We start from the raw sequence: 14,105 nt of genomic DNA, 5'->3' as shown, positions 1-14,105 counted from the left end.
AGCACGCCAGTAGGGTGATGATAGGTGTGTGTGGGTATGTACTGTATGTGGGCAGTAGGGTGATGTAGGGTGCCAGTAGGGTGATGATAGGTGTGTGTGGGTATGTACTGTATGTGGGCAGTAGGGTGATGTAGGGTGCCAGTAGGGTGATGATAGGTGTGTGTGGGTATGTACTGTATGTGGGCAGTAGGGTGATGTAGGGTGCCAGTAGGGTGATGATAGGTGTGTGTGGGTATGTACTGTATGTGGGCAGTAGGGTGATGTAGGGTGCCAGTAGGGTGATGATAGGTGTGTGTGGGTATGTACTGTATGTGGGCAGTAGGGTGATGTAGGGTGCCAGTAGGGTGATGATAGGTGTGTGTGGGTATGTACTGTATGTGGGCAGTAGGGTGATGTAGGGTGCCAGTAGGGTGATGATAGGTGTGTGTGGGTATGTACTGTATGTGGGCAAGTTGGCACACTGTCCATTTGCCAACTTAAAGGAGTAGTTCACCACTTTTCAACCTGTCTTCATATAATAGGTCCTCACTAATGTTCATGATAAAATATCAAAAAAAAAATCTACTCAGTCCAAGTCTCTTAGGAGAGCTGTGGGAAGTTCACAGAATCCATTGTCTTGTGACATCATTATTTTCCCAAAAAAACGTAATACTTTTGATTTCTTTTTTTTATTAAAATTGCAACTTTTCAGGAATAGAAAGCCTGCAGTGTCTCTAAGCTGGATTGGCAATCGATGATGTCACAAGACGATGGGTTTCTGACCTGCCCACAGCCCTCCTCTGAGAAAAAAAAAAGCAATTCTTGAGTGAGGACCAATTATATGAACATGGGTTGAAAAGTGGTGGAGTGCCCCTTTAAGCCTTGTTATCAGGTCACACTTGTTGGTGGTGACGTCACCAAGAACGCTGCTCCCTCATTGGCCACCCACAAACGGCACTCGTCTCCCTACTTGCGTACTCTGCTGGCGCAAGTAAAAAGCTATTCAGAGCATTGTCAACAAGCAAATATCTCTTCACTGTAAATTGAATATTTGTATTTCTTTTTTGAAGCGGTGAAAGCCGCTTCCAAGGTGTGGCTTTGTCTGTCCCGTACATTTGTCCCGCCATCTGTTTGGTCAGTTTTGTCTGACCCGTACATGTCCCGTGCATGCTTGACCAATTGAGGATTGGTCAAGCTTCACATGCCAATTTGGCCCTCCAAACAAAATCATTCATTCAGAATTCATAAAAATATAGAACTAAAGCACATAGAAAGTATAGATCTAGAACACAAAATGTATAGATCTACAACACAGATTTCACAGCTCTAGAACACATAGAATAAAAATGTCACCGCTTCACTTCGAACCGAGGTTTGATTTTTTTCATATACAGGTAGGTGACCTCCGTGAAGTTGGCACCCCATATGTTTAAAACATATATAAAAATGGTGTCATTATTTAGTTCTGGATTTGTGCTGAATTGTGCCGTAAATTTTATAATTTGTGCTGCTATCATTATTGAGATATTCTACAAAACACCACTGTTCTGCTCCTATCTTCTACCATGAAACACTGCTGCTCTACACCGCCCTCTGTAGGTCAATCAGTATACTGCTGCTAAATCTGCTAATAGAGACACACGGGCGCCTACAAATATGGCCGCTCTATTGTGATAGCGACCCCACTTCGGGTAAGGATGAACGGTGAACTGCAGCTGCCAATGCAATCCCAATGAGAGGAATTGTGAAATATCATAATTTCAGTGGTTGACTACTGAGACAATAGCGATTTTTTTTGTGTTCTAATAAAGTGTCCCATGAGTTAAATTTTGCCTTTTTAATGTGGCATATCTGTCATCTTGATACACGACCTACAATATACTTTAATATACTTCATCTGTGAGTCAAAAGTGCTAGCATTGGAAATCTTAAGTTTAGGTGGTCGCATGGTACAAACGTCATGAACGCATCCCTTGAGGTTTTCAATACCCAGATACGCTTGTCTCTCATGTATAATTAGGCTGTTTATTTTTGGAAAATGATCGCATCTCGCTTCTTCCAAACGGAGTCTTGCAGGTTATTTTTGGATTAATACTAACCTGGAGAATCCACTCTGTAGTTGAAAAGGTCGGGATCTTCAAAGTCGGCGCTCATAAACGCACAGCAGTAAAGACAGTGATGTCACTGAAAAGCGACAGGTTTTTTGTCTGCCGTTTCCCCTCTTCTCTGTTAACATTATGGGTAATCCATTCAAGTGGCAAATTAAACGTGACACACATCATGTATTTAGCAAACAAGAAGATATGTTATCAGGGTCAGGCCATACATTTGAAAACACATTTTTATTTAAATCAATATAGTCTTCAGTTCGTGTATGATTATTTTAATATTAGGCTAACCCAGGCTGAATTGCAATGACTTTCTATGGGCTGGCTTGCAGTTCACCGTTCTCCCTTACCCGAAGTGGGGCCGCTGTTTCAATTGTGGGCGTAAATTTGTAGGAGCCCGTGTGTCTCTATTCAACCATATAAATATGTATATATATATAAATATATATAAAAGCACAATTGATGATTTCAAAGGCACAAATTAGAGCACATCCAGCACTAAAGATTGAGCCCATTTTTTTCCCGATTTGGAGCCAAAAAATTAGGGGTGCAAGCCTCAGCAAAACTATAACTTTAGAATATCAATATCTCAATAATGATAGCAGCACAAATTATAAAATTTACGGCACAATTCAGCACAAATCCAGCACTAAATAATGACACCATTTTTATATATGTTTTCAACAAATGGGGTGCCAACTTCACGGAGGTAGTAAACCGGTATTCACACTCTGTTCCTACTGATTGCTGCTGACATATTTCCATTGTACCATTGGCAAAATCCTATATAAAAAAGAAAATAAACAGACACATTCAAGTATCTAGAGCTATAAAAATCACACTCGTGTGAACTGAGCGGTGGAGGCTGCGTGTGTGTGTGTGTGTGTGTGTGTGTGTGTGTGTGTGTGTGTGTGTGTGTGTGTGTGTGTGTGTGTGTGCGGGCGTGAATGTGAGTGTGAATGTGTGTGAGTGTGCCTGGCCTCAGTGGCCTGAACAACAGCGCCCCTCCCTTAACATGTGTGGTCAAAAAAGGTACTTCAGGCTACAGACACACAGACAGACAGACACACACACACACACGGACGGATACACACACGGCCACGCTATGGAGACGGTGTGACCACCGCTCAAAAATACAATTACAATGATATTATTCTCTCAGTGTGCACTGTGTGCCCTCAGAGTTAAAGTGCTTGTGCTATTCACAGTATCAAAGCAAGGCACGACATCCAACAAGGCTACGTAGGCCACATGGGACGTGCTGGCCATTGGGAAAAGTGGGACAACTCCCGAACGGCCGGTTCATTCCCAGCCGGTCCAGGCCGGCCATTAGGAAAAGAAATTAAAAAAAAATGTCTGCCTTCGTTCCATTTTGGGGGCTGGGCGGCCAACAAAGTACATCGTCACTGTCGGGCAGAAACCTCGTATATCCAACGAGTTTCCAAGTTTCAAATTTATACATTTTTTCGCAAAGCAAAGCCCTGCTTCATCATAAAAGGCCGTTGCGCAAAAGTAGTGAAAACAGCAGATCTACAAGCACACAACGCCTCGCACCGCGAGGCGTTGTGTGCTTGTATATCGGCTGTTTTCACTAGTTTAAATCATTTTTGCCAGACCCATGAAATGGGTAGGCCTACATAAGCAAATGTCGGTCCGGGTTTTCTATATAAAGGGTATATATGATGATGACATGATGATGACATGCCTACAAAAGGCATGATGTCATAAATGATGATGACAGACAGGGGGTCTGGCACAACCAGGTTGACCTGGTCTAGTTAAAATAATAAATACAAAACAAACGGTTTTGGACATATAAGGTTTCCACCCGACAACGACGAAATATATATATAAAAAAAAATGAGGGCCTCTCCGACTCTTTTTCCCAGGCTGAATCAGGGGCCCAGCACGTCCCTGTAGGCCACATGGGCAGCACATCACTTAAAAGCCCTCCTCCCTGCCCAGAGCTGCCCAGAGCATGGCCCTGACTTTGCAAATGCCCAGAGACGCACGCGTTCCCAGCCAAGAGCAAGGGGGCGAAGAGTGGCTATCGGCCCAGTAGCGCAGCATGTCCCGGGGTGGGGTGTGGTGGATGGACACCATGGCCTGGTAACAGCAGCGCCCGTAGGGCACGCCCAGACTTCCGGAGAACAGCGGGCAGTGCGTGGGCAGCACTCCAGCCGCGCGGGCACACAGCCCCACGAACACGTCCTCGGGGGGCAGAGGGGTGGACAGGGTGGCGGTGGCCGCCGCCGTGGACAGTTTGAGCAAGGCCGAGCGAGAGAGGACGTAGGCCGTGCCGCTGCAGTAGTCCGGGTAGACGTCGGGAGGGTACGCCCCGGAAGGCTGGTAGTGCGGGCTCTCCGGGTCGCGGTTCGGTGCCACGCCGAGGTGCACCGAGCCGAGGTACAGGTCTCCGTGTTCGCCGGGGTCGCGGCCCTCGTTCAGGAAGCGCAGCAGAGCATCGGGGTTGAAGAGCACGTCGTCGTCCACCTTGGCCATGAAGCGGGCCTGGGGACAGAAGCGACGGGTCCAGGCCATCATGCTCAGAGTCTTGAGGGTGAGGTTGGCGTAGCTGTCCGGAAAACGCCCCTGGACCAGGTCCCCGTGCTCCCGCGACTCCTCGGCCAGGAGCTCGGCCAGGCCGGGGTCGGACACCTCGCCGACCACGAACAGAGTCACAACCCGGCGGCCGCCCGCCTCGACCACCCCGCCCCACGTCTCCCGGATGGCCTGGCGGGCTCTCTGGTTGGCAGGCGCCGACACCACCAGGGTGAGGAGGTAAGGCTTGACGCGCTGACAAACCTGAGGACCGGGCGAGAGCAGGAACTCCTCCCATCTGGTCGGAGCGGGGACACCCTGGGGAGGAAGTGGCTCCACCGCCGTGTTCATGTTCATAGTGGTCACCCATAATTCAATTGAGTCCACAAAGAGCAGCGCCAGCAAGGCAGCAGCCGCCATCGCAGCAACGACAAGCAAAATCCCAAGCCCGCTCCTCGGTCCGAATCGGGGCTTCCGCGCCCAGAGCACCCGTCCCAACATGGCCCTCCTACAACCTCCACAAAGTCACTGAATAATCCTAGTTTATTTCTCCGTCGTCTCCTCAGCCGCCAAGGGTACTTCTACCAAAAACGTTCGCCTCCGTGGGAGTTTCGCCACGTTCGATTATCCACTGATGTTGGGCTCAGCAGTGCTGAAGGGAGTGGATCTCTTTTGACACGTATGCAGTTGCGCGGACGAAAAGTGTTGATCTTTGATCTTTAAGCTGCTATAGAAAACAATACTACAGGAAAAGTAACCAAAACCAAATATTTTTGTGTCGTGACTCGTAAGAGCCTGATTTAATTTATACTCCAAACATGCTCTGACTGCAGTGACATCACACGTGACGTCACTATCTATCTATAAGTATCTATGTCTGTGTTTACGTCACCCAATGAGAAAACCCATGAAATAACACAGAGTGACGTCATCACCTGACGTCATCAACTGGGTGATGACGTCACCATTGTCACCATTGACGTCACCATTGTCACCATCAACAGCCAATGAGGGACCAGCATTCTTGGTGACGTCACCATCAACAAGTGCGGCCTGATATAAATTACAAGGTCTGCTCTGTTGCCGCACAAGTAGGCCATACGGGCCATACATAAATTAGTTAAAATCTATGTACTCTATGTGTGTGTGTGTGTCTGTGTTTATGCCCATAGCCAATCAGGTGATGTCATAATATTGAGACATATATAAGGGGCCATGAGAGGGACCGTTTATGTCCATAGCCAATCATATGGGCATAAACAAGTGAACATCTTGAGGATTGTTCCTGTGCGTTCAGTAATTCCAGAGATACGGACTCCTTCACCCTGCCTGGTAGGCGAAATTACCTAGAGAAGGGATGGTACAAACGGGCGACAACAAATATGGCTGCCATAGCGACCCCACTTCACGATGCGCTGTGATTGGCCGGCAGTTGTATAACCCTCGCTGTGATTGGCCGGTAGTGTGATGACGCAATTTTGGCGCGAGATCCGGTCCACGGCAAGGATCTCAGTTTACATATAGAGAAGGCTTTACAGGCTGAAATTCACGGCGCGGATCTTCTAAAACTTTTGTGATTTAATAGTTAGGAGAATTTTAAGATTTGTTTTATAAAAAAAGTTACATAGTACAACTTTAAGTAATCAAGTAGCCTACAGTAGCCTACAGTTACAAAAATGGATTGAAAAGTTTTGAACAAAAACAATACAACACAATGTCCTCCAACGCTGACACACGCCCAATAAAAGGACACCAGTTTCTAAGTGGGTTAGGAACAAATCCCCCCGCACAAACCTCGTCAGTCGTCACACAGAACATCCTGGGAGAGTCTATACCTTTGGATCTTTTTTAATAACTTTATTGTCCTTGCCTTTCTGCCATATGTGTTGTAAAGGCCACCTAAGTCTCTGGATCGCGCTTTGGTCTGCGCGTCTGTCTCCTAATTGGCCTTTAACTGTGAGTCGCTGACGTTTTCTGATCTGGCGCGTCTCGTCTGCCTGTCACCTCTCTCATCCCTCCAAAGCCCTCGTCTCTGCCGAGTGCGTCTTCAAATAAAATGCCCATCTGCCCGCCGCCCCTCAGATTCACCTGACAAGTGGCCCTCAATTTCAGGTTGCACGACGACCCTCATCCCCAGCGACTGATCCTGCTGCTGTGGAGCCTCAGCGAGATTAGCATGGATTGTCTTGTTTTGTTGATAAGGCCTAGGATACGGCATGTTTACACTGTGCTTTCTCCTCTCTCCTCTCCCATTCTTTACAGTGATTTGCGACCGTCAGGTTGCAAGTTACTATGAAAAGCTCCTCCGGCTGTCTGTCTGTCTGTCCGTCTGTCTGTCACATCACGTCACGTCACACTTTTGGTCCTACTCTTATCTCCGGCACCGTTTCCTCTATCCATGCCAAACTTTGCACACATACACCTTGGCTGGCAAACCACAACCTCCTCATTTCTCACATGGCCCTCTTCTGGCCACGAGGCTGATTTTTGCTAAACACATACATTTTTGGACACTGCTCCTACAGATTTTGCCCTAAAATCCCGCAAAGCGGTACACAGCATCTCTAAAGTCATGTCATCGACATGGATGTGTCCCATTTCCCATATTCCCTCCTGATTGGCTACGATTGCTTTCTAAAGTTTGTGTATGAGAGGCCGTCAGTTGTTCTTAAAAGGGCATGATTTAATTCGATCACCACATGTCTTCGCCAGGGACGTGCTGGGCCCCTGATTCAGCCCGGGAAAGGCCCTCATTGCGCGCTATGGAGAGACATCTCTCTCCATAGCGCTGCTGCTACTCAAAGATTTGCCATTGCAGATCATGACAAGTGACAAGCCAGTGGGCCAATTACATGAGTTATATTTCGTCGTTGTCGGGTGGAAACCTTGTATGTCCAAAACCGTTTGTTTTGTATTTATCATTTTAAAAATGATTTAAACTAGTGAAAACAGCCGATCTACAAGCACACAACGCCTTGCGGTGCAAGGCGTTGTGTGCTTGTAGATCGGCTGTTTTCACTACTTTTGTGCAACGGCCTGGTATGATAAAGCAGGGCTTTGCTTTGCGAAAAAATGTATACATTTGAAACTTGGAGATACGAGGTTTCTGCCCGACAGTGACGATTTACTTTGTTGGCCGCCCAGCCCCCAAAATGGAACGAAGGCCGACATTTTATTTGTATTTTTTTTTCCTAATGGCCGGCCTGGACCGGCCAGGAATGAAACGGCCGTTCGGGAGTTGTCCCGCTTTTCCCAATGGCCAGCACGTCCCTGGTCTTCGCCCCTAAAAGTAGGCGATATACTGTACAAGCTCCAAATGTGTAGCAGCATGGCGCGTTACAGATCAGCTATTTTGGGGCAAAATAGCTGATGTGCTCCCCCCCCCCCCCCCCCTCCCCAGGATAGGGACAACTGGAGTTCAAGCGGTTTTAAAACCCAATCAGGCCTAGAATTATTGAATGCTTTAACCAGTGAAAAATAGCAGATATACAAGCTCACAGCGCGGCACCAAGTGCCGCGCTGCGAGCTTGTAGATCTGCTATTTTTGAAAAAGTTGTGAAAATGTGTGCAAATCTTATGTATTTTCAAAGCGAACGTTTGTAACTCAAATTTTGCTTCTGAGTGGTCCCTGGAACTAGATATTTTGAAATGGGGGTCCGTGGCTAAATAAATATCATTGTGGGGGTCCTTCACATGGAAAGGTTTGAGCACCACTGACACAGTAGTCTCTCAAGAACAGACCAACTGAGCTCCAGTTAAGTGAAAAGGACCTTTTCTTTGACGATGGCTGGCCAGATTGCTGACATAGAAACAAAAATCCAAAAATCTTAGAAGGATTCAAAAGACACTTATAGAATCGGGTCAAAATTCTAATTTTCACGATCTTTCAAAAATAGCAGATCTACAAGCTTGCAGCGCTGTGAGCTTGTATATCTGCTATTTTTCAATAGTTAAAGCATAAAATAATGATACACAAAATGTGTACCCGTTCTAAATGGGTTAATCAGAGTGCGTAACAGAGTGAAGCACAGTGTCCTGTACTTTATCTCACTGCACCGGGACAGAACACCCAGATTGAAAAGTCACAGCAGCACATCTTTAGTTTCCAGCTCTTGTTCCAACACTTTTCAAGTGCGGCTAAAAAGAAAAGTTCAATCTTGTCTCACTGTCTGTCTGTCTGTCTGTCTGTCTGTCTGTCTGTCTGTCTGTCTGTCTGTCTACAGCAAGGGTCATCAGCAGGGGGTCTGGGACCCCTAGGGGGTCCGCAGAGATAACACAGTTAAAGGCCCACTTCACCTCTGGGACAACCAGATCTTATTGTATTGTTGTTTGGGACACGATCAACACAATCCTGAATTATTTTTGAAGCGGTGAAAGCCGCTTCCAAGGAGTGGCTTTGTGTGTCCCGTTCATGTCCATATATGGTCATTTCAGTCCAGAATGAACAGGTTTCTTCAAAAACAAAATGTGTGTTTAATGTCCATATATGGTCATCTCAGTCCAGAATGAACAGGTTTTTTTCAAAAACACAATGTATGTCACCTCATGTCCATATGGTCACTCCAGTCCATAATGAACAGGTTTTTTCTGTCCCGTACGTCCAGAATATCAGTCCAGAATGAATAGGCTTTTTCAAAAAGCAAAATGTGTGTCCCATGTCCATATATGGCCATTTCAGTTCAGAATGAATAGGCTTTATCTGTCCTGTACATCCAGAATGTGTGTGTAGGTCTCTGGTCTCTTAGTTGTTTGCAGTTGACAAACTACTAAGAGACCAGCAAGCAGGATTTTTTATATATTTTTTTAAAACCTATTATACCGGCTGCCATACCGGCTCTCCAGACAATTCTATACTAAGATTCACCGCTTCACTTCGAACCGAGGTTTGATTTTTTTTTGTGTTCAATCTGCATGTTTTGAGATATTTTAGTATTTCAGCATGACTAGTGATGCATTTTGCATCATATGATGCAGCATGATGCATCATATGATGCTAAATGCATCGCTAGCAGATCTACAAGCTCACAAGAGCTTGTAGATCGGCTAGTTTTGGCAAAGAGGTGCGGTGGGGGCAAGTAAAGTGGTTCTGTCTGCAAAATACACATTAATTAAGGACCACCACTTCATATATGCACATCTTCATATAACTGGTCCTCACTAATGTTCAAGATAAAATAGCACCATTTTCTACTCAGTCTGTCTCTCTTATAGGAGGGCTGTGGGCAGTTCAGAAACCTGTCTGCTTAATAAATTAATAAATTAAGCATTTGGATTTGTATTATCACGAGAACAATGGCTTCCATTATCGCATAGTAACTTTCCAGGAATAGAAAGCCTGCAGTTTCTGCTATAATCTCCTTTTTTATCATGAACATTAAGCGAGGACCAGTTATATGAAGATAGGCTGAAAAAGTGGTGAAGTCGTCCGTTAACATGAATCCAACTACACAAGTCTCCTTATATGAAATCTATGAAAACGTTTAATCTGCAACACTTTATAAAAATGTTATAGTCTACAACTAGACAGATGCAATTGGAAATTGCAAGTGGGGTTGCCTATTTACTGTCAGGTGAAGCTTGACCAATCCTCAAGCTTGCGCCACTCCTCCATTGAACTCAATGGACATATACTCTATAATGTAAAAACCCATTCACAAAAGTCTAGAAAAAAAAAAGGGGAGGGGGTTCATGTAGCGCTGTCGTCACTAGGTGTCACTGTTGTGCCACGTGTGAAGTTCCCACCATAATCTATTCTAGAGAGCATAGCAAGCTTCTTTTTTTCCCCCTCCCTCCATGGTTGGATAGATCAGGGGTTCTCAACCTTTTCAGGCCGGTACCCCCAAAATAATCATAATTTAAATAATCATAATTTAACTGGGCACCCTGTCACACTCTGCTCTCGAGTGAGGATAGTGTTAGGCCAAAGGCACTTGATTCAACCTTCCAAAATACCCAAGCAGTCAAAAATGGCTAAAGGTTCAAGCAGCAAGTCAGAGTTCTGTTACAAAACAGTGTTTTATTCACCTCAAGTGTCCAGGCAAAATGATCAAAGAGGCACAGAATCAAACAAAGTATATACAGCTCACTGGCCAGCACCCTTTGTCAAGTCCCGCCCATTGTCCTGCCCTCTCCACACCCATTGGTTGCTGTGTCTTGGTGGGACATTCAGTGGGACATTCCATCCACTGCCATGTTAATTCAGTTGCTTCATATTGTTATTCTGTGTGCTCAATTCTAATTTCAAACGTTATTTCAGTCAATTGGAGCTGCTCAGTGGCAGCATAGTGAATCAGCATGTTTTTAAATGTTTTTATTTCTCCAAAAATTATGTTTTAGCTAATTCAACATAAAAAAGGCGGAACCAGGGCGGGACAAGGCAGATAGAGCCTGCTGGTTGGTCAGTCGGGGACCAACCAGGAGGCTAACAAAGGGTGAATTGGCATTGTGTTCTCTCTCACACAGTCCTACTTAACTGATCTGAGCTGTGGCAGGTCTCCCTATTAAAAAGGCTAAGCCCCTCCCACTGGACCGTACCAAGTCTGAGTTGATTCCACAACTATGTTTAAACCAGACTCTTTTCCATGTCCAGAGACAATATAATTATTTCAGACACATTTAAAGTTTCCTCACAGATCTCAACTTCATCACATCAATATTTACATCACATTAAAGGACCTTAATTGCCCACTTTACCCAAACCCACAGGTATGGTTTTAGCTGTCAGGTAATTCTGTATAATGGAGCACAGGTGTGCTTGACAGACTCCCTAGAATGGAATGAACAAATCAATCAATCGATAAATCAGTACAAACAAAATCAAACATAATATCTCCCTGTAACATGAATACATTACAACTCAAATTGTAACCCTGTGTTGTGTGAAATAATTATAGTCAGTTAAAACTCATGCAGGGGCGTCAATTGGGTATGGCAGGGGTATGCAGCTGCCATATACCCTGGGTCCAGGGGGAAAATAAAAGTTACTTTTAAATATAAATCCATGAATGTGTCTTTGTCTACTGTGCTGGTTATTATGTTGTTAAATTACATTATTAAAATAAATACAAATGCAACATTTAACAAAATGGTCACTTTAACAAGGTATTATAATGATATTCTCCACACTTGTATTCTCCCCATATTGACAAAATGGTATATTCCCAGGTTCCGCAGGTCAGCTGCACAGGTGCAATGCATTATTGTTAATTGTGGCACGTTTACTAACATGCCAAGTTTAGCAGCACTTGAACAACCGAAAAAAATAAAATAAAAATAAAATGTACTTCTTAAAAAAATGTATCATGCCTGTTGCTAAGGTATGGCAACATGACTGGTGTCTTGCACGCGGGCACCAGTCATGTTTCCATACCTTAGCTTTTTCTGAACTAACGCCACTGAACTTATGGAGGGAAAACATAAGAAAGGCTGTTAAATACAGTCAGTGGCAAGGGGGAATTGCCACAGAGACCAATCTTAACAAAGAGCAAAACCATACCAATAACAACAGTTGTTATTCTTTTATATACAGTTGCATTTTGGTCTCCTCCCGCGGTAGAGTCCTCAATTATTGATTAATTAGGTCAGGATTAGGAATGCAATAAAAACGGAATGATCTCCATTAATTCAAGGCTTCGAGGGCTGGGTTAATTGATAGAAAAAAAATGGGTTAAGTGTTCCTTTCACCAATTAAACCCCATGTGTTGTTGATCGGTGTCCCTCAGGGCTCTATACTAGAGCGTGAGAGCGCGCGCACGCACACACACGCGCACTCACACACACACACGCACACACACACGCACACACACACACACACACACACACACACACACACACAGGAACGCCATGGAACTCTCTTGAAGTGACTGTAAAGTCTTAACTCCATGTCGCCATGGAACACATTCTTTATTAGCAAAGGAACATTGCGCCTTCTATCCAGTTAATGAAATATTGATTTGGAAATTGTATCGTAAGGCGATGAAAGCTCTTAAAGTGGCCCGGTGCAGGGGTGTCACAAGGGGGGGGGGGGGTAAAGTGGGACTGAGTTACTATAGAGGGCCCAATGTGGAGGGGCCTTAATTGTTTTATACTTTAGCTATTGGAAAAAATAGCAGATAATTATACAAGCTCGCAGCACGGCACCGAGTGCTGCGCTGCGAGTTTTGAATATATTTATTTTTTTAAGTGAACATTTGTAACTCAAATTTTGCTTCTGGGGGGGTCCCTGGAACTAAATATTTTGAGCTGGGGGTCTGTGGCCAAAAACATATCATTTTGGTGGGTCCTGGCTTCATATGAAAAAGTTAGAGCACCACTGACATAGAAACATAGGTTTTTCAAAAAAAAAAAACCTTAGAAGGATTTGAAATATTCAAAGACTTGCACAAATTTACATGACTTTTAAAAAATAGCAGATCTACAAGCTTGTATATCTGCTATTTTTCAATAGTTCTTGGCACATGGGAGGGCCCGCAGTGATCCTCGTACCCAGGGCCCAGAATTTGATGCGACACCCCTGACCCGGTGCCTTAGCTCCGAGCCACCGTCATCCATTATTATGTTTTTACCCCCCCTCCCCCCACCTCCTCCTCCTTCAGCTGGTATTATTTTAAACCTCTCCCCCGAAACCAGAAATTGATATTATTTCTCCTCTGGCACAAATTAGCTATATAGCGCGCTCCGCCGAGGCTGCGATTAGCGTCATCGCTCCGTACCGCGGGGACCGCGGCGCGGCCCAAGCGGCTGCGTGTTTTAATAAATGAAAGATGTCAGAGTCTAACTGGGTTTTTAGAATGACAACGACAGCGGGACATTGCTGAATTAGCAATGTGTTGGGCGCCATTCGATCCAAGAAGTTTGAAAAGTGAGGAAAGCGGAAGGGAGAACAGACCACACTTTGATATGCATTTAAACCAACAGCATTTTAATATGCAGCAGGCTATATTTTATTCAAGCCTAAAACTTCACTTTGAATGTGAAATATCCCTTTAAGTCAGTAGGATACAACAGCAGTGACAACAACACACATGTGTGGAATTAATTGGCTTAACGACTAAATTAGGGAGAAGAAAGAGATAAAAAGCAACACAAAAATATGTAACAATACAATTTCTTTAAAGATATTTCTGCCTTTATTTAGAGCTAGAGCACATTGTGGACTGACAGGAAACAGGGAGTGACAAGCCGCAAAGGTCATCAGACTCAGGAATTGAACCCGCAACTCGCTGTGTCAGTCTGCATTAGAGCTTTTATCAGGAATGTGCTTTGACCACTAGGCCATAAGCACCCATTATAGGCTATAATACAATCTAATGCTAACAACTGAGGAAGGTATTAGCATTGGGTCAGCAATTTGGCAAGCTCGTGCAAAATACACAATGTCATTGGATATAGTTTGGAATAGTTTCTCATATTATGCACGCAACTCACTGCATTGATGTGATGGGCTCTGCTGCCCGAAGCTGTGCTTTAGAGGCTATA

The 14,105-nt window shown here is 44.7% G+C and overlaps 1 protein-coding gene across 1 annotated transcript; it reads right to left on the bottom strand.

Annotated features, from left to right (window-relative positions):
* Positions 1–4,028: 4,028 nt before the first annotated feature.
* LOC308304106 (beta-1,3-galactosyltransferase 4-like) lies at positions 4,029–5,129 on the bottom strand (the record flags this gene model as incomplete). The annotated part of the gene is made up of 1 exon (XM_080748665.1): positions 4,029–5,129. The coding sequence occupies one exon, from the start codon at positions 5,127–5,129 to the stop codon at positions 4,029–4,031; it is 1,101 nt and encodes a 366-aa protein (XP_080604791.1).
* Between the last annotated feature and the right edge of the window lie 8,976 nt (positions 5,130–14,105).

The sequence above is a fragment of the Nannobrachium achirus genome (genome assembly GCF_963921795.1).
Source record: "Nannobrachium achirus genome assembly, chromosome: 19".
NCBI classification, from domain to species: Eukaryota; Metazoa; Chordata; class Actinopteri; order Myctophiformes; family Myctophidae; genus Nannobrachium; species Nannobrachium achirus.
This window is presented reverse-complemented; position numbering and strand designations above follow the sequence as displayed.